Source organism: Oculina patagonica, chromosome 6, assembly GCF_052425735.1.
Source record: "Oculina patagonica isolate OP01 chromosome 6, crgOcupat, whole genome shotgun sequence".
Taxonomy (NCBI): domain Eukaryota; kingdom Metazoa; phylum Cnidaria; class Anthozoa; order Scleractinia; family Oculinidae; genus Oculina; species Oculina patagonica.
This window is the reverse complement of record NC_135763.1, coordinates 18,940,763-18,961,643: the sequence shown is the minus strand read 5'-3', so window position 1 is coordinate 18,961,643 and position 20,881 is coordinate 18,940,763. Positions and strand designations below refer to the sequence as shown.

General features: G+C 37.1%; 2 protein-coding genes across 4 annotated transcripts in view; one reads left to right on the top strand and one right to left on the bottom strand.

Annotated features, from left to right (window-relative positions):
• Positions 1-20,881, top strand: part of LOC144657496 (peroxisomal membrane protein PEX14-like) — a 307,100-nt gene that overhangs the window by 93,987 nt on the left and 192,232 nt on the right. The window lies entirely within an intron of this gene.
• LOC144657527 (uncharacterized) lies at positions 11,271-18,976 on the bottom strand. 3 transcript variants are annotated; one of them, XM_078517888.1, is made up of 6 exons: positions 18,910-18,976; positions 14,682-14,760; positions 13,328-13,462; positions 12,793-12,936; positions 12,120-12,270; positions 11,271-11,405 (listed from the first exon to the last, which is right to left on the bottom strand). In XM_078517888.1, exons 1-6 carry the CDS (start codon positions 18,961-18,963, stop codon positions 11,390-11,392), a joined length of 579 nt encoding a protein of 192 aa, XP_078374014.1. In that variant the 5' UTR covers positions 18,964-18,976; the 3' UTR covers positions 11,271-11,389. The 3 variants fall into 3 exon arrangements, with proteins under 3 accessions (XP_078374014.1, XP_078374015.1, XP_078374016.1); XM_078517889.1 differs by having other exon boundaries at positions 11,271-11,407; positions 12,127-12,270; XM_078517890.1 differs by lacking the exon at positions 18,910-18,976 and adding an exon at positions 16,755-16,826.

Sequence of the window (20,881 nt, the reverse complement as noted above, 5' to 3'; positions counted from 1 at the left end):
GAACAATGCATTGATATTAGAACGAGAAAATATATTTTGATCACCCTCTAGATCTGAAATGTTTCTAATTGTTTTCTTGGAAAGTTTTACAGTTTCATAAACGAATTGGTTTCTAACTTAAACAGGCAGCTGGATGACAGTTCCAGTCCGTACAACACACCAGGTGGTGGGATCACACATTCGTCACGCGACAGTTTAGGCCCTGCCAAATTAAATCCCGACAAACGACAACCCTTTGAAAAAACTTAAATTCTGACAACGACAAGCACTTTCCATCAATTTAACTACCGACAGCGACGTGAAGTGCGCGCGATAAAGAAGCGACACGGGACATTTTTAAATTTTGACAAGCGGCACAGGTTTTGCCGGGACGTGAAAGTACTGTGTCTTAGAATTGGCATCGTAGTTCAGGGGAATAAAACAAAATACAAAAGAAATCGTCCTGATTCACAAGTAGCTAGATATTTACTCATTCACGGCTCTTGTATTTATTCAGATCTGTTTCAGACAACACACCTGTTTACTGGGTAACGACTCCAGTCGCAAAAACTTCAGTTTTAATTGCTGCATGCAAATTACTGAACATTTTACCGCACAGGGCATATGCAGGGTTTTGTATTCACGAGAAAAGACGACGGAGTAACATCAGAGTCATAGGATTATAGACAAACTTCCAATTGTTCATTCTTAGAATAAGTTTTACAAATGACTGTGTAATACAAAGCAACTACAGCAGGCTTATATGGGAGCAGTGGACTAAAAGAAAAAATAAAACACGATAATTTTAAGATAAGACACGATGTCATAAATTTTTTCTCCATCTCGCTGGGTAGACAATTGTTGTCTATTGTAACAATAAGCATAGCAAAATTATCATAAGTAAAATAGTTCAAGACCAAAAGCGTGCGTGTTAATGTACACGTAACATAAATGATCAATTAAGCGCCGCTACTCGAATTAGCGCCGCTCTCGAATAAGCGCTGCTCGCGCTAATTTGGGTAAGAGAGTGTGAAAGAGACTGTGAAACTGTGTTCATGTTACCTATTGTACTTCATTCGATTAAATTGTGCACAACTAGTACGCGCCTCACTCGATTCTCTCTATATTGACTTTATATTCCCGTCAGTGTTCAGTTTACCGGTAGTTGAAATAAGTGCCGCTCTCGAATAAGCCCCGCTCTCAAAGCGCCACGGCGCTAAATCGATTATTTACGGAATTCCTCGCATTTGGTTTAATTTAATCTATTGTACAGAAATGTTGACCACACAATATTTAAGAGAAGTAAATTTCTTCTTTCTATAATTATTTAGTTGCCACCAGGCAGACATACTTCCCTTCTAACCCAGACACGTCACCACCAGCGGTAAAATGGTAAAACTTCTTTTCTTTCCTCCTGAATGTCATCTTTTATCGTGATTCAATCAGGATTGTGAAAGTAAAGTGGTTGCTGATTAATAAATATCAATAATTTCTCCGTTTCTGCTGTGAAAGGATAGGTTGAAAGAATGGCCTTTGTTTTCAAGATGTTATGACAGAATAGTAGGCCATTACCAATAGGCGATTAGCATGATGACATCATTTGACTACAGCTACAAGAATCCTTCGCTTTTTCTTTTTATCATTCTAATTAGAGCAATTGTTTTTCAAACCCCACTGGGGATTCAACATTAAAATATCAAAAGAAAAGCGAAATGAATTCTGGTAGTTGTAGTCAAATGACGACATCGTGCAAATGTGCTATTACATAACAGGACTATACTGCCGGGGAAATTAAAGAGCAAAATTTATAACCTAATATAAGACGCCCACGTTAAATGGGTAGGACTGGAATATTCTCTAAAAATTTCAGCTGGTTTGTTGGTAAAAATACCTAGGAAAGTTCAGCATGAAAATCTTTTTAGAAAATGCACCCTTTTGCCTGGCAACGGTTAAACCACAGGCTTACCACCCTATGTTTGTGAGGTCACAGCATGCCCATATGAAATATTCAAATTTATTCACTTATTGCTATTATAAATATTGAAGCTTTCTAAAATCGGCTTTTACGACTTGTATTTGTAATAAAATAAAATAGAAATATTTTCGAATTGTTTAAGTTTGTTTTTATACCATTTTCTTGGCGATTCGGCGAAACCGAAGACAAGGTAAACTGAAAATTTAATTTGCACCTCAACTTCTAATGTTTTAAATCAAATAAACATTTCTTCACATTTATATTCGTTAGTTCACTCAACAATTCCACGTCGTGAGTTCCGAACAGTATTTCAGTATTTCTAATTTCAAGAAAATGAACACAACTTGTCGACCAATGATTGGGCATTTGCTTCATACCATTAGTATATTCAAAGTTTGTTGATGAAACTGTTGATGAGAATCCAAAAACCAAACAGGATAAAAGTTGGTTTCTTAGTCACGTAATTTGGTTCAACTTTTGTGTCTGTGGGTAAAATCCTAGTGTCTGAGTATTCAAAAGAAGGGTGGGTAAATTTTGCGTCGAGCCTAGTGGCCCATACAGGCCGGAGTTTATCCCGGGTTCTGTAGCATGAGGCAACTAGGCGTATTTCTACTCCCCCCTGGATGGGATTCTAGTCCATCGCAGGGTTACCCCCAGCATACACCTGGGTGGAGAAAGGCACTATGAGAGTAAAGTGTATTGCCCAGGAACACAATACAGCTGCAGTGACCCTGGCCAGGCTCGAACCCGGACCGCTCGGTCCGGAGTCTAGCGCGCTAACCATAAGGCAACTGCGCCTCCCAAAAATGAAGGGTACTGGGCATTAATTTTACGTGACAATGTTAGCTTTTTAATTTAATTTTCAAGTTAATTTTTCAAAAATGGAACATTTCTAGGCATACATTTGTCAAACTTCGTACCATACTCTAAGGCTATGTTTACACGGGACCGGTCCGGAACGGATCCGGTCCGATTTTCCAATTATGGATCCGTTCCGGACCGGTTCCAGAACGGTCCCGTGTAAACACCTGGATCGGTTCCAAATGGTTCCATGGTTCCAAATGGTCCGGTTCGGTTCGGAACGGTTCCGGACCGGTCCCGTGTAAACGTAGGCTAAGCGTACTCTTAGGAGGTACACGGTTAATGAACAGTTTTAAGTCGGCAAATAAAAAATCGTATACTGCCTTAAGCTATTTTTTTGAGTAAAACTATCAGAAGAATGATTTTAAAAGGCTCTCTCCTTATGTAACGAATAAGGCCCAGATTAAGTATTGTTTCTCTCTAATATGCAAATGGCCAACTTGCGATTACTTTATCTTTTATTCTCTTTTATCAAGAATAAAAGAGAAGTGTAACGCGAGGGATGAATTCAGCAGGTGTATTGATCATTCCGCATGATGTTCCAAATGCTACCTAACGATTTTAAGGACGTTTGCGTTATGTTTTGGCGCATCCTTACTGCGCACGTTATTCATGTCGCAACGCCACCCCACGTCATGTATCGAGCGCGCGCGCTGGGACTCTAAACACATCTAAGGTGGACAGCCGCTGCGTTCAATTTGCTTGCAGTTTTCCCTTTAAAAGGTCGTTGACCCCTACTTTTTTCATGATATATCACTTTTTCTGAACAATATCTTTCGATTGACAAAAAAGGAGCCAAATTTGAATGTTAGAAGTTTATTTTTTGTTCATTTTCTATTCCCGCGCGCGTTCGAGTTAGTCACATTTTGCTGTTTTGAACGTTTGAAAATGCAATTGTTAAAGACAAGATATACCCTAAGGCACTTTAAAAAAGAAATATTACTGTTCAATAGACCCGCTCAAATCAAATTGGCCAAAGAAGTTGGTGTGCATCAATTTATTTAAAACATTTTGACGCCAGAAGCCTCAGAAGTCATATTGAGTGACGAAGTCAAATTTATCCAAATTAGCGCCTTCTTTCAGATATCGTATCTCGAAAACGAATTCGGTGACCCCCCTTTTTAATTTCATTTTTGACACGAGTAACTCGTAAACCATAAGCGGTTGAAGTTGAAGAAAAACTCTCAATGTTAGAAGATTTTCGCGCGAACGTCCTGCGTTCGCGCTAATTCTTTATGCGCATCCTTACTGCGCACGTAATTCATTTCGCAACGTCATGCCACGCCATGCATCGAGCGCGCGCGCTGAGGAAACTTTCTGTCTGTAAACACATATAGAAGTTGAAATACATCCAGATTAGCTCATTCCAGATCTATCAGCCAGCCATCTAACTCCATTCCATGCCCTGTCAGCCAGCCAGGTAAGTTTTTCCCAGATCTTCTCGGTCATTGATGTAATTCTGTTCTAAACGCCATTAGCCACTGTAGCTGCAATATCATAACATTTCTTCCAGGTCTGTTTAATCATTATCACTGTAAAGTCCCAGACTCTCGTCAGCAAGCTTGGATTCCCCAGTTTGAATGTTTCGTGACGCGACATGTGGCATTTTGGGGATATTCAGTGGATTCTTTAGACCTGTGGATCTGACAATAACAAGAAGAAAGATGAATGAGAAAATCCCTACAGACAAAAATAAAGTATGGGTAGATTAAAGTTATTCTAGCAGCTCTCGCACAAAAAAGCTTTAAATAAACTAAAATTGAATATCTAATTAAAGTTTGGCATTAAATATATTACGGTTACATGACAGAAAAAACAATAAACCTCATTTCCATAACGCAAATGTTTAATACCTTGCCGTGTTTGAGTGTCCTGTTGATATTGGGTGTGCTGTTGACATTTGCCAAGTCTTTGTCCTCAGTGCAATCGAAAGCCAATTTCATGTGCAGTTTAAAAAAACTGAACATGAAATTGGTGATCAATTTCACGGGCCATATTTGGGTTTCGATTTTACTAATATGATATTCACTGATGTGTGCCATGTTTGGGTGTCCTGTTATCATTGGGTGTGCTGTTTACATTTGCCAAGTCTTTGTTCGCAGTGAAATCGAAAGCCAATTTCACGACCAGTTTGAAAAAACTGAACATGAAATTGGTGATCAATTTCACGGGCCATGTTTGGGTGTCCTGTTATCATTGGGTGTGCTGTTGACATTTGCCGAGCCTTAAAATCGAAAACCAATTTTATGTCCAGTTAAAAAACTGGACATGAAATTGGTTTTCGATTTCACTGATATGATATAAACTGGACATGAAATCATATTTCTATTCACTGATATGATATTCACTGATGTGTGCCATGTTTGGGTGTCCTGTTATCATTGGGTGTGCTGTTGACATTTGCCAAGTCTTTTTTCGCAGTGAAATCGAAAGCCAATTTCACAACCAGTTTGAACAAACTTAACATGAAATTGGTTTTCGATTTCACTGATATGATATTCACTGATGTGTGCCATGTTTGGGTGTCCTGTTATCATTGGGTGTGCTGTTGACATTTGCCGAGACAAACTTTTGTGGCTGCCAATGCAGTTCTTGTTTTTAATGATTATTTTACAGGCATTTTGTATTTAAAAAAAAAAACAATAAACCTCATTTCTATAACGCAAATGTTTAATACCTTGCCGTGTTTGAGTGTTTTGTTAATATTGGGTGTGCTGTAGACATTTGCCAAGTCTTTGTCCTCAGTGCAATCGAAAGCCAATTTCATGTGCAGTTTAAAAAAACTGAACATGAAATTGGTGATCAATTTCACGGGCCATGTTTGGGTTTCGATTTTACTGATATGATATAAACTGGACATAAAATCGTTTTCTGTTATCATTGGGTATGCTGTTGTCATTTCAAAAAGGACGATAAACTAAATAAAGCAAATTCCAAGCCGGTAACTGTACTTCCTGCGCTAAATAATATATTTGAAAGACTCCTGGCAGCGCAACTTGGTGATTTCTATAGCTCGATTCTATCGGACTATATCAGCTCTTATAGGAAATTTCACAGTTGTGAAACTTCCCTGCTGCGCATGACGGAGGAATGGAGAAGGATGAGAGATCAAGGGGACATTGTGGCACTTGTATCTATGGACTTGTCAAAGGCGTTTGATGTACTCCAACACTCTCTTCTTCTTGCGAAGCTCAAAGCGTACGAATTGGACCAAGCAAGCTGTGCCCTGCTTAAGGACTACCCTTCTTTAAGTAATCAGAGGGTCAAGATAGGGGATACTTTCAGGGTGGCTACATGCAAGACGAGGCGTGCCTCAGGGAAGCGTCCTCGGTCCTATGCTTTTCAATATTTTCATAAATGACATTTTCTTGTTTTGCGGGGATGTTAAGTTAAATACTTATGAAGCATAACTCCTTTTAAATTTGAACTTTGGAAAATATGACCAAAAGCGCTATTGTGACTGAAGTCAGACTTTGTTTGAAGCATGTCAATTAATAACTCTTTCTGTTAACCAGTGCAATACTTGTATCTTTTTTTCCCTTTCTGTTTGTCTATGAAAAAAACACAAAATAAACCATTTCTTGTAATTGCTACTCAAATTCTAATAAGTGAGGAGCTTGGGAAATTATGTTTCAGTATTTTTTTTAAGTCTACTTCTGTATTTCTTTCTTCTAAGCAATTTAGTAACTCTACGAACAGAAATTCGAGATGGTTCTCTGTCTCGTTTCCTGTTGCTTTTTGCTTTTTTCACAGCCTGAGATTTCTCAGCATTTGTAGAGATCATAGCAACAGAACAACTCCTATCGCCATTCTTTCCAGCTACAACACGGACATCTCTTTTATATCTCTTTATAAGCTTACTATCATAATTATTGTGGGTATCATTTATCGAAGTCTGGACAGAACTCTGCGCACGACGTGATTTGGTCACGTTATACAAAAGAATGCTTCCGGTGCCGCATTTACTTGACTGAACAATGGTTCGGTTGTATTCGATCGCTTCATCTGACTGAACAATGGTTCGTCTGCTCTGATGTCGTCTACACCGTGCAAATGTTTAACGCAAATGCGAGCCTCATCACTCGATAACGCCGTGTTCTGATCACAAGTAATGATCAAGTGGCTCAACAGCCGCCGAGCTACATAACTCGGAAAGTTTGTTATTTGATCACAAGCCATGATCAAGTGGCACAATGGCCGCTAAGCAATACAACTCAGAACATTTGACCACAAGCAACGGTCAGTTTTGGTCGCAGTTCAGCTACCAAAGACGACAGAAGAGGCGATTCTTGTACGAGAACGAAAGTAAACAGTTTTACTAAGTACACAATCTAGCGACCAAACGAAATGTTCTAGCGAATTCGTGAAGCACGCGTACAGAACAGCGACCGAAGACGACAAAGGGACGATTCAATGCGAAAACGAGACTAAAATATCGTCGCACCAGTTTCCCGGCCGAGAATTGCCCCTGCAAAAATCAATCGGGGCGGCCAATTTGGAGTCCATACACCTGCGCGCGCATTACGGCTCGATTCATTCCGCATAACAGTGCACAGGCCTACCAACTCAAAAGACACAGGACGCAAAACAGAATTAGGCTTGCGCTCTCCTTCGTCGAACGCAATAAAAAATAAATCTACTTAACACTAATATTTACAAATAAAATTGAAAACTAAATAAAATAATGATTAAAAGTTTAAAAGAAGATGATCCCTAAGCTTTGATTTAAAAGAGTGCAGAGAGTTAGCGTTTTTGATTTTTATATCAAGGCTGTTCCATAGGTTTACCGCTCTGTATGTAAATGTTCTTTGGCCTGCTGCGGTCCTGAACAGTGGAATTTGCAAGCTCTGGTGTTGGCGGGTTTTTCGTTTATGAACATCAGACCTTTTAAAAAACTTGTTGCTTAAATAACTGGGTGCTAAATTATTTAGACATTTGTACATTAATACTAAATCTCTAAAGGCTAGTTGTTCTTTTAAAGGCCTCCACTTTAGCTGACGGAGAATTGGAGACACGTGGTCGTACTTCCTTGAGTCGGTATCAATTTTGCAACCAAAGTTTTGGACTTGCTGGAGTTTTTTAATGTTCGAGGATGACGTGTTTGCCCAAACATTCGAGCAATATAGCATCTTGCTAAAAACTAGAGACTTAATGAGCTTTTCCAAGGTCTTAGCATCGAAGCTTGATCTTACTCTGTTTATCTGACAAAGCTTAGAAAAACATGAAGATACAACTATCGAGATATGGTTGTTGTAAGTAAGGTTGGGGTCTAGGGAAACACCCAAATCCATGGCAGATGAAACAGGATGAAGGCGCTTGCCCAAAAAAGAGACTGATGATACAACCTGATTCATACAACCTGCGTGGAAAATATATACTGGAAATGCCCAAACCTAGAACTACAACTTTTGGTCTCCACTCCTTTACTTATATGGCAACAAAAGAATGGAATTCTCTACCTAATTTTATAAGGCTATGTAACTTATCTGACTTTAAAAGGCACATCTGAAAACCAATTTATGAAGCATGTAAATGACAACTTTTATAATTAGTTAATATAAGTCAATTTTAAATATGTAAATAGTAATTTTTATTTTTATTTTTTGTTATCTATTTTTCGTTCTCGGAAATATTAGCTTGTCAAGCTACTCTAAATTGGAGTTTAAATAAAGTTTTATTATTATTATTATTATTATTATTATTATTTTATTATTTTATTATTATTATTATTATTATTATTATTATTGCCGAGCAGTGAAAACGAAAGCCAATTTTATGTCCAGTTTGAAAAAACTGCACATGAAATTGAATTTCGATTTCACTTGTAGCTATGATCTTAGCTTTTCAATCTCTATAACGCGCTGCACACGCATCTAAAACAATGAAAACAATGGTGAAAGCGTCTATTGTCTACAATAAAAAAATTGTTTGTTTTCCTAAGATCAAAAGGTGATTAAGATGGTTTCCGCCGAACACTCGAGCAATACAGGCAAAAATAAAGTTACCAAAGAGACCTCTTAGCATGGTAACAGTTTGAGCACAGCTAACAAAAACCAACCAAAACTTTAGCTCTCAGGTTGACCCTGCCAGAGAAAAAATGGTCTGAAATTATCTACATTTTTAGGTGGTTTGACTTTAATTTTCTCGAGAACGCTTTAGAGTTTTATCACGGGGTCACTAAGACAAATGAATTTTAGTGAGATGTTTCAAATAGTATATAAAATGTTACCGAGCTATAAGTAGATTTCTGGTACTTAACCGGTGTTTGCACTCATTGCTTGAACGTTCAGCGGAATCCATCTTAATTAGCTTACAATCGTCTCTATTTCCAGTTATTATACCGAGCATAATTTCTTGGTCAGTCAGTTTAGTGAGTACAGTACTATGCTCAGGGAATTAACCCAAGCGGTAAAAGCTTCCTAAAATGATTTTACATATTCACAATACAAGAAAAGGTGCTCAAAGGTTACGCTTTCCAAACCACAAAAGGTGCAAAGAGGAGTGGTAGATATTTTCAGCTGAATTGGTAATAAGAATCATGTGTAGTATTTTGAGTTGAAACGCTCTGTCCCGGGGGAGACTCGCATATGAAAGTGACGGGGATGCTCGTCGTCTCACTTAGGGGTGTAAATTTAGGATTTTTGGTCTCGCTTAGGGTTACACACGAAGAAATATACAAAATAATTTCTATTCTTAGTTTTTTGGTATCTTTTAGAAGTCAAGAAAATCTTGAGCCACACCCAGATTGGTCTCTTTTAGGGGTTCTTTTCAAAATTTCCGACGAGCATCCCCGTCCGTTTCACATAGGAGTCCCCCCCACCCCTCGGGCGCTCCATATTTCTCAAGTCAGTGTGGGATTATGAGCGACTTTAGTACTTTAATTTTGCGCAGAATGGTAAGGTTTCTTCTCCTCCACTGAGCCAGTAATTTCTTTACCGACTTAGTAAGATTTGCAAAACTATGCCTTAACCAAAGCCTCTTATATTTTAGACCTCTGAAATAGATCCCCTAGAATTTAAGTGGTTCTGACGGTTAAGGAATCTTAAGAAGACTGTATGTAAACAATAATAAGAAAATAATACAGCTGAGCCTTGCGCCAGTTTTTCGCAAATGCACTAACCTTGTCAATCGGCTTCCAGCAATAGTCTTCAGTTTCCGTAGCAATGATCTACTGTGATGGGGTTGCTAGCCCCACGCACAGTTTGCCAGAGCCCTGTTAGCTGGCATTACCCGTTTCCGCCTCCCACGACGGGGACGTAATGTTGGACATTGGGAGTTTAGTCTTACCGTGGATAAAATTGTGTTGTGGAATTTCTACAAATAAAACTATTTCATAACTGTCAAAATACGCATTCTGGTTTTAATGTAGCCGCTCAAAAACCCAATATAAAGGAGAAAACAAGATGTTGTTACAATTACTCGGTCTATTTTTAAAGGGAAAAAAGGGTAATATTGAAATGAAACTTGTTTTTTTTTAATGAAACTTTGGCCGCCGAGAAAAATAAACTTGAATGTAACCGTTAAAGCGCGCGCTTAAAAAAAAGAACACACGCGTGAAGATCTCCATGACGACCGCAGTTGTCTGGTTTTTCGAAAAATGAAAGAAAGCTTTTGTTTGCAAAATTTCCATCGGGGAAAAACTACTTGTTCTTAGTCTGACATCAATTGTTTTCTGCTTTCTGCGAATAAAAACCATATGACTTTTAAGTAAATCAAATGTTTACAAGGGGAACAACGCGTTTGTTTTAGATGCGCGGGTTAAAAGTTTTGATCGATCGCGATAAAAAAAGGAAAACCGAGAATAAAGTTTGAAAACACAAGAGAAACCTTACCTTCTCGTTTAGCAGAATACGTAACATACGATAACAACAAGAAGGCAGCGCCGTAAGCGAAAATACCAACCTGCTTACAACAAAACTTTTTTCTTCTCACAATGAACGCACAGCTTGTTTGTTCCGCGAAAAAGAGCAACTTAAGTGAACATTTGACGTCACAATAAGCATTGATGACGCATTGCGCGAGGGAATAGTCAGTTTAAGTTCGTTCCCAGATTGCTTTTTTTAATCAAGTGAGCTTTTTGTTAGTCTTTCTGAAACCGTTTAGTTGTAGACAAGACATGTTATTTACAATACTATGCACATTTGTTTGAAAGCCGAGCAGTGAAGGGAAATACAGTGAAAACTTGCGAGTAAGAACCTAGTTTTCCAGGTTAGTCTAAACAGGTTCTAACATAAATGGTAGTTAACACAAATTTAGGCTATTTAGGTTCTTAATAGGTTCTTATATTCTGAGAAAAAAATTTACATTGTTGCAAATAGAACTTTAATGGGCTACGTTTACACGGGACCGGACCGGTCCCGTGTAAACATAGCCAAAGTGATATTCGGCCTATTATTTGTACAAAAATTGCATACCGCACGCCAGTCTGTATTCATTGAAAAAAGAAACATTGCTGTCTTGTTACAGAAGTAACTTTTATTTTTGTTCCTTTTACACCATGTTCCCTTTACATTTCATATTTACTAAATGCTAATTTAAGTTATTTTCCCCGCGATGCACATGCATGTCAGCTGTTCAGGCTTCAGCCGATCTGTAAAATAAGATACAATCGTTATTTGATACAAAAAGAGGCTTCTACAATAACTGATGTTTTGCCATATTTTATCTTAAATAAACTAATGAAAAATGAGCAATACAAGTTAATACAAATAAATTCACACTCTAGTTTTTTTAATGGAAAACTAATTAAATAAAAAATCAGATTTTTTACCCGTGCATTCAATTTTAAACATAACTAAATATCTTATAATGTTCCTTTTTCAATAGTGGTGCTGTGTTTCCGAGAACGTAGCTAGCTCGTGTTCTGACAACAACAACAACACCAATCTTTATTTGTACTCTTGCCTTTACAAAATTAACTACAAAATATTATCAGTAAAAATAATAGTACTGGCTGCCTGGAATAAACATGGGGGGCTAGCGGAGCCAGGCAGCCAGTTGACATAGGTATTAAATGAAAAAAACAAGATCAATAAGTCATTAACATTATAATATTTTTGAAAGCATTCTACCTTAAAAAGTGACTGCTTGGTAAATACGGATAAAACACCTCGATGACTATTTTTTCAGAATGTTACTCTCGGTCGAGTAAGAAACATTAGACAGATAAGACATGGTTTGTCATATTTTTGTTTTGAGATGTTGACCATGCAACATGCAAATGTACACCGCCAGAGTTCTTCAGAGGTTTAATGCTAACATTTTTTCTCAGATGCCTTTTACAAACTTAAGAACGTTTGCTTACTCGTTAGAAGCCTCTGGGTATCCATGGTAACAGCAGATGCGCCCCTCGCACTCTCCCATTCCGTACGCTTTCTCCTCGTCCGGATCACACACATATTTGCAGGTCCCATATATTCCATGGTAGATGTAGCACCCCATTGGCGGCTCCTCCACTGACAGATATAAAGAATTTGCAGATGAAAGAAAAACTAACAGCACAAAAAATAACGTATCCGTCTACTTTCGCAGGCTGAAAATGACGTAACTCCACTTCAATTAATTACAGTAATTTATTTTAAAATGTATAAAAAAAGTTCTCTGGCTAAAAAATTACAAACGAAATCGCGCTTTCGGCTGTTGGGCTACAGCCTTCGATGGATATTAATGAAATAAAAACGAATCTTAATATATATTTAACTTCCAGGGAGACAATAGCTTGGTGTATAATATCTTAGTGTAGGTGTCCCAGTAGGTTATACACCAGCGTAAAGTACCCTTGTAATATTTAGCACTGTGGTGGGAGCTATTTATATTTTGTGGGAGCTAATTGGGTATTTTACACGAGCGTTGCCGAGGAGCTAAATCTGGGACATTCTAATTGGTGGTAATCTGGTGAATAGGATATCAGTAACAGAGTCGAGTATTGTGTTTTATGATTAAGAATACAAACTAAATATATGATGTAGTATACTCACCGGGCTGTTTAAAGCACCACTTAGTGTCAGGTACTGTCGGGTCCCAACAACAGGATTTACCCAGACATTCATCCTTTGTTATTCCAAAATAGCCACATTCCTCGCGTTCAGAAGGAGCAACAGGACAAAGACCATCAGGGAGGCCTGTCAGAAAAATTGCAATGTAAAAAATGCATTAAAGATCGAAAAATTGGCATTGTGGTGAAAAGTGTCAAACCTCCTTATTAAGATTGTTTTGCCTGGGGGACAATAATCTGATTTCATGTTTGTCATACATGTATAGAGGAAACATGTGTGTACCAGTAAAGATTGAGAATGTAATCAATCTACAATATGTATGTGGTAGAAGATAAACCACTAAAACTATCACGAATATGCTGTAAGACCTCGACACGATTTTGTGGAGTATCGATGGAGTAAACTTTAAGATCCACCTTGTACTTATCCATATTTCACTTTAGTCAATTTTTCAACGTTCGGATGCTTAAAAGTGACAAATAGACAATTTAGAAATCTCAATAAATTTAATTCTTACTTGTGCCTTTCTTAACGTAGCAAAACTTATTGTTTGGATCAGTGTCATCCCAACAGCAGTTCCTCTTCAAGCAGGTCTCTTTATCTATTCCAAGCCATCCGCATTCGTGGCGGTAATCTTGAAAATCACAGCTGCCTGTAAAGAGTTAAGAAAACAAGCCCTATCAGAAAACGTACACGGTAATCACGGGAATTGTTGCAAGAGGCTGTCTCAGAAGGCGTAACTATCTGTGCTACGGAAGGTTTTTTTCCTTTTCTTTTTCAAAAGGTGGCATTTCAAAAGATTGTAATTTTATAGCTATGCTAAGGTTTCTTCGGTTCATTACGCGAGTGGGGAAGCAATGTGGCCGAGTGGTTTAGGGTGCTAGTCCTATAGTCTGGGGTTGACTCAAGCCCTCTATCCTGCGACCATTTGTTTGATTGTTTATGTTTTGTATACAGGAGTTCAGCAACACGGCCACGTTTTATCGACTGCTAATAAGTTTTTCTTCCTTTCAATGGATTGTTAACCTTGTTATATTTGTTTGAAAAAAATTGCCTCGCCTGTTTGAGTGGCTGCATGCTTGCAAAACTAGTATTAAGCTAAGTACATGACCGCCCGTATATCATATATTCACATATTTTATGTAGCTGACAACGGTTTCCAGCACTTTCCAGCTCTTATACTTTGATGGGTCAATACTACAAATCGTTATCAGTTGTTGATACAATATTGATATTAAACAAATGCCCAATCATTGCTAAACGCTTTGTGGTAATTCTCTTGACATCACTGGTAACCATAGCAACAGTATAACCTGTTTAAAACACCCTTTTTTACCTTTAAAGGGACCGTGTCACGGATTTTAGCCAAACTTAGGCATAGGAAATGACCATCAAATTTGTTTAAATGTATAAAATAACCTCTTAAAACAGTGAGAATATTTAAATAACACACAGATGCAAAAGAAGGTACGGATGGCCAAAAGTGTCGAGGAACGGATTGCGATGTGGGCTTTTGAAATATGGTCCGGCGGAACAGTTTTCAAAGTAATCTTGTCTGCTTGTAACTTTAATTTATAACGCCCGGGAGACACATTTAGCTGCAGGAAGCTATGGTTTTGTCATTAGTATCAAAGTAATTCTTTGCAAACATTTAGTTCATAGCGAAATGGCAAAATTTAATAACATAAGATTAACTTAGCCGTGACATAATCCCTTTAAGTGCTTATAACTCAAAAACGAGGTCGGTGACCCCATATTTTAAATCGATTAATAGCAAAGTTAAAACAATCTCTGATAGTAGTTTCAGAGCCACGTTTTTTAAAGAAAGCGGTTTATGGAAGTCTACAAGAGAAAAAAGGACATTTATATACCATCATCTTCCATTGCCATCACAGAAACTGCACCAAAAAGTAACACGAAAACAATGAATTTTCCTTCCATGTTGCTGGGCTGTAAAGAGAAGAAAGTTCATTTTTATGTCTATTTTGTTATTTATCATAACAAGATACAGGAAATATTAAAAAAAAAACAAAAGCTTTGTTCATTTATAAGTGTTAATTGTGGTAAATTACTTTTTTTGTGCATGATCCGCAAAAACAAGTTCCTGTACATAAACATTACCTAGGGGTTGAGAGTGGTAAGGCGCCCTGGTAGAGTGCCGGGAAATGCCCACCGTGTTCATAGGCTCTGTCACCAAGTCTGCTGTGGCATGTCCTCGTCATAACCCTGGTAATGCAGTTGTACTGTGGCTGAGCGACAATGGCAAAAGGCGGGTATCCGGCGCCTTTCAAATAACGGGATATTGTGGCTAAGGGAAGGACATCCTGACAGAATACCCTGGCCCTCCAGGTTGGGGGTTGGGCATGGGGTCAATCCCTCCATCCCCTAAAAACTATTGATTACGGAAACCGGAAATTCTAATAAGCAATGTTACATGGGTAGCAGCACAACAACTTGCCTGACTCTAAATGATGATTGTTTTTACATGGGAGGGTGGGTTAATGACAAAAAAAGGCCCTATACCCACCTAGCTAGGGTTATGGCCATAAGTCAAGTAAGTCACATAAGCATTACCGACAAAAAAAAGTTTCCGCAGAAATTAATTCCATACTAGTTAAACACATGTGCATCAAAAATTATGTTGGTGCCTATTACAACCGTCTGTTTTCGCGATGTTCTTTTTTGACTTTCGTCGTGCTGAAAACGAAAATGCTTGCTTTGTTTGCATAACTAACATCCGCATGGTTTTTGACCTGTATTTTGATTGTTACTCAAAAAATAAAACTAAAATGTTATAATTTGAATTGAAGTTGTCTTCAGAAAATCGCAAAAGATAATTCCCTGCAAGAAATAGAAGTTTTAAAATGGCCGCGGAGGGATACGAACTTTATCTTTGAGTGCTGATGGTATGAGAGATACTATCAGCAGAAAAAGATAAAACTCGTATCCTCAAGCCGCCATGTAATGTTCTGCCTTTTTTTAAACAGTCGCAAAAACTAACTTCCAATTTAGTGTCTAAACTGAGGTGCTCTCTCTCTTTGAAAACTTAGTCATCTGAACCTCGTCGTGAGAAAGGTTTTTTTGTGAAACCTCAAATGGTTATCGACAAAATAATAACCCAAAACAAAAAGTCAATCAACATACTTGAAAATAACTGAGACTCTTTAACTAGTGAAAAGAGCATGCCTAAACTAAATTCACATGAGATACCCACGTGCAATTGGTAGTAACAGAAATTGGTATGGTTGTGATTTCATTGTAAAAAAAAAATATTTTTAAAGTAATTGATATTTATGTATACTAATATTAATATTTACCCGATCATAGCTCATGCATATTTTTCAGACAGCACACCTGTTTGCTAGGTATCGGTTTAAGTCACAAAAACTTTAATTTTAATTGTTACCATGCAAATAATACGTTCAAAATGATAATGTAGATCCAATGAAAGCAGAAAAAAGAGAAACGTATGACATGGAAGACAAAAGATCGAATCAAATAATTTTCTTGCTTTTAGGTGTTGTTCATTCTTAGGATAAATTGTTTAACAAAAAGAACTTGCATAGAGTATTGATGAATAAAATGTTTGTGGTATCGAGTTTTCTTCCATCTTGCTGGATTGCAGTGTCTAATATATAACTTAGCAAAGATCAAAGAACAAAAGCGCGCGCATTTCCCACATTTGATTAAAATTAATCTATTGGGCTGAAATGTTGAGCATATAATATCTTTCAACGGGAGCAAATTTCTTTATTTGTGTAGGTCACCGCACACGTTAAAAAAGGCGGTGGTTAAACAACAATGGTGAATATCTCTGGACGTAACTCTCATTTCGGATTGAGCTTTTATCAGGATCACACAATTAAAGTGGTTTCTGAATTATGACTTTCTCTTTTTTTTTTCAGTATCTAATCTAACGTTAATCAACTTTAAATATAACATACCGTACAAAGCAGTGTATGAACAAGTCTTCTTTGTCTATGAGTTGTGCTCTTTGAAATCTTGGTCAACTGTGCCACGTCGAGAGAATGTCTTTTGTTAAAAGGCGTTTTAAAGGCGTTAAATGATTATTAACAGAATAATCACCCATTACCAACAGAGCCAATCACGGAAGCTAAAAAATAACAACTGACACTCCAAACAAGAGAAAGTATCATTCGCTAACTAAACAGCGCATGCCTAAACAAATTCCACACGAGAAGTCCACGTGAAATGAGTGTGGTTGTGATTTTACTGGGAAAAAATATTCTTAAACTTATTGATATTTATATATACTGATATTCACCCGATCATAGCTCATGTATATTTTTCAGACAGCGCATCTGTTTGGTTTGTTAAGGTTTTAGTCACACAAGACAATTAATTTTGTTAAAATGCAGCAAAATAAAGAAAATATTAAAAATTTAAACACAAGTAAGGTTAAGGCTAGCTTTTAAATTTGTCAGAGAAACGTGGCATGAAAGTCACAAGGTTGTAGTAAACAATCAATTACAAATTTCCACACGGATGACACACCTATTTGCCTAATAGTGGTTTCTAGGCTTTTGTCGATTGTGCTAGCATAATGTTTGCCATAATTTAGCTAACCGAGCGTAAATTTTTAGCTTTTATCTTTATTTTGCACTGCTAGTACAATCTGGGTTTTTGACTTTAACGGGATGAAAAAGAAACGTTATTTAGTTTTAAATACATTTCATTTCACTTATTCTTTTATCATTTCCACACGAACGACACACCTATTAGCGTAGTAACATACGAGATACTATTTTAAAATGGAACCATGCTCCGCGAATACTGTCGAAAGTTGTCCACATTTAATACCTGCTTAAAAGCAAAATGGTAAAATGTTCTGTGTTGTCACAAAAGAACAATGCAGTACTAAGGAAACAACTGTAGACATACGTGTCTTTGACAACGGTGCATGTTGATAGAATGCGTACAACAAAGAACTTCATTAGCATGTTGACTGGATCTGCGAAAACTTTTATTTATCCTAAATTGTGAAACGTGAAAGTCTCAGTTGCTCACTATTTCCTTTCCCTTATCATTTAATTAGAAATAAAATGGTTTGAATCTTAGCTGAGTGCTCTTGCTTTTTTCTCGCTAAAAAGCTGGCTTTTCCGTCCCGTGATCGGATAATAGCATTCTTTTTTTTTTGTTTATTCGTTTATTATCCGGACAGGTTATATGAAGATTATTTCGTTAGGTTCCAATTTATTTATAACAAATAGCTGAACTAAATTCACATGAGATGCCCACATAAAAATGGTAGTAACAGAAATTAGTATCGTTGTGATTTCATTGTAAAATAAATTTATTAATATTTATGTATACTAATATTTACCCGAACATGGCTCATGTATATTTTTCAGACAGCACACCTGTTTGCTGGGAAAAGGTTTAAGTTACGAAAACTTTCATTTTAATTGTTACAATGCAAATAACGTTCAAAATGAGAATATATTGCCAATGAAAGCACAAAAAAAGAGAAACGTATGACATTGAAGACAAAGGATCGAATCAAATCATTTGCTTGCTTTAAGGTGTAGTTCATTCTGAAAAGCCCACGTGAAATGAGTATGGTTGTGATTTTACTGTGAAAAATAATTCCGAACCTTATTGATATTAATATATACTGATATTCACCCGATCATAGCTCATGTATATTTTTCAGACAGAACACCTGTTTGCTTGGTTAAGGTTTTAGTAAAAAAGAGTATTTATTTTGTTACCAAATAAATTACTACAGAAATATAGCAAAGTAAAGAAAATATTAAAAATCTACAAACAAGATTAAGGCTAGCTTTTACATTTGTCAGAGAAATGTGGCATGAAAGTCACAGGGTTGTAGTAATTAATTACAAATTTCCACACGGATGACACACCTATTTGCCTAGAAGTGGTTTCTAGGCTTTTGTCGATTGTGCTAGCATAATGTTTTGCCATAATAAGCAAACCGAGCATAAGTTTTAGCTTTTATCTAAATTTAACACTGCTAGTACAATCTGGGTTTTTTAGATTTTCACGGAATATACTTCTTTTTACTTATTCTGTTTCTATTTCCACACGAACGACACACATATTAGCCTAACAACATACGAGATATTTTAAATGGAACCAGTCTCCACGAATAGTGTCGATCGTCGTCAACATATAAGAAGATCCTGCCAAAAAATAGAATGGTAAATAAAATGTTCGGTGTAGTCACAGAAGAACGATGCATTACAAAGGAAAGAACTGTAGACATATGTGTCTTTTACAACGGCGCATGTTGATAGAATGCGTACAACAAAGAACTTCATTAGCATGTTGACTGGATCTGTGAAAACTTTCATTTATTCTAAATTGTGAAAACGTAACAGTCTCAGTTGCTTAGTATTGCGTTTTCCCTACCATAAATTAGAAATAAATGGTCAATATCTAAGCTTAGTACTCTTATTGTTCTCGCTACAAAGCTGACTTTTCTGTCCCATGATCGGCACTGATGTATTAAAGGTAATAATAGCATTCTTTTGTTTGTTTATTCATTTATTTCCCCAACTGGTTAGATCAGGATTATGTCGTTAAGTTCCAAGCTATTTCTGAAAACCTCTAAAACGATATTTACAAATGTCTTGCACTGTGTAGTTGAAGGGGCGTTGTCGCTGATTTTGGAATAGCCAAAATGTATCCTTGTGTATCCTAAAGATAATGGTCCATTTGTATTAACAATTGATATATTAGTGCATTGAAACGGTTAACAAGCGAAAAAAAAGATAGTGGCTGCGGCTGGCTTGGACAGAAATGGATTATTTCTTGAAAAATTAAGGCTAAAGTTTTCAAGTTGTTCCCGCTCGTCTTCAAAAAAATCGATATTTCAGTAGCTGTGGTTTGATTTCTCTCCGCAAACTCTTCCTTTAAATGTTCATATACAATGTTTTTCATGGGTGAAGTTCCGTACAACTAATTTCAGAATTTAAAGCAAAATCCCCGTGACCCCCTTTAACGTTGAGAATTCGGATGTACTACATAAAGGCAATAATTTGTGAGACACATGAAGATTTCCTTTATCCTAGTTGTGTCTTCTCGGACAATGCATTGATATTAGAACGAGAAAATATATTTTGATCACCCTCTAGATCTGAAATGTTTCTAATTGTTTTCTTGGAAAGTTTTTCAGTTTCATAGACGAATTGGTTTCTAACTTAAACAGGCAGCTGGATGACAGTTCCAGTCCGTAAAACACACCAGGTGGTGAGATCACACATTCTTCACGCGACAGTTTAGGCCCTGCCAAATTAAATCCCGACAAACGACAACCCTTTGAAAAAACTTAAATTCTGACAACGACAAGCACTTTCCATCAATTTAACTACCGACAGCGACGTGAAGTGCGCGCGATAAAGAAGCGACACGGGACATTTTTAAATTTTGACAAGCGGCACAGGCTTTGCCGGGACGTGAAAAGTACTGTGCCTTAGAATTGGCATCGTAGTTCAGGGGAATAAAACAAAATACAAAAGAAATCGTCTTGATTCACAAGTAGCTAGTTATTTACTCATTCACGGCTCTTGTATTTATTCAGAACTGTTTCGGACAACACACCTGTTTACTGGGTAACGACTCCAGTCGCAAAAACTTCAGTTTTAATTGCTGCATGCAAATTACTGAACATTTTACCGCACAGGGCAAATGCAGGGTTTTGTATTCACGAGAAAAGACGACGGAGTAACATCAGAGTCATAGAATTATAGACAAACTTCCAATTGCTCATTCTTGGAATAAATTTTACAAATGGCTGTGTAATACACAGCAACTACAGCAGGCTTATATGGGAACAGTGGACTAAAAGAAATATTAAAACATGATAATTTTAAGATAAGACACGAAAGTCATAATTTTTTTCTCCATCTCGCTGGGTAAACAATTGTTGTCTATTGTAACAATAAGCATAGCAAAATTATCATAATTAGAATAATTCAAGACCAAAAGCGTGCGTGTTGATGTACACGTAACGTAAATGATCAATTAAGCGCCGCTACTCGAATTAGCGCCGCTCTCGAATAAGCGCCGCACCTTTACCTTTACGAAA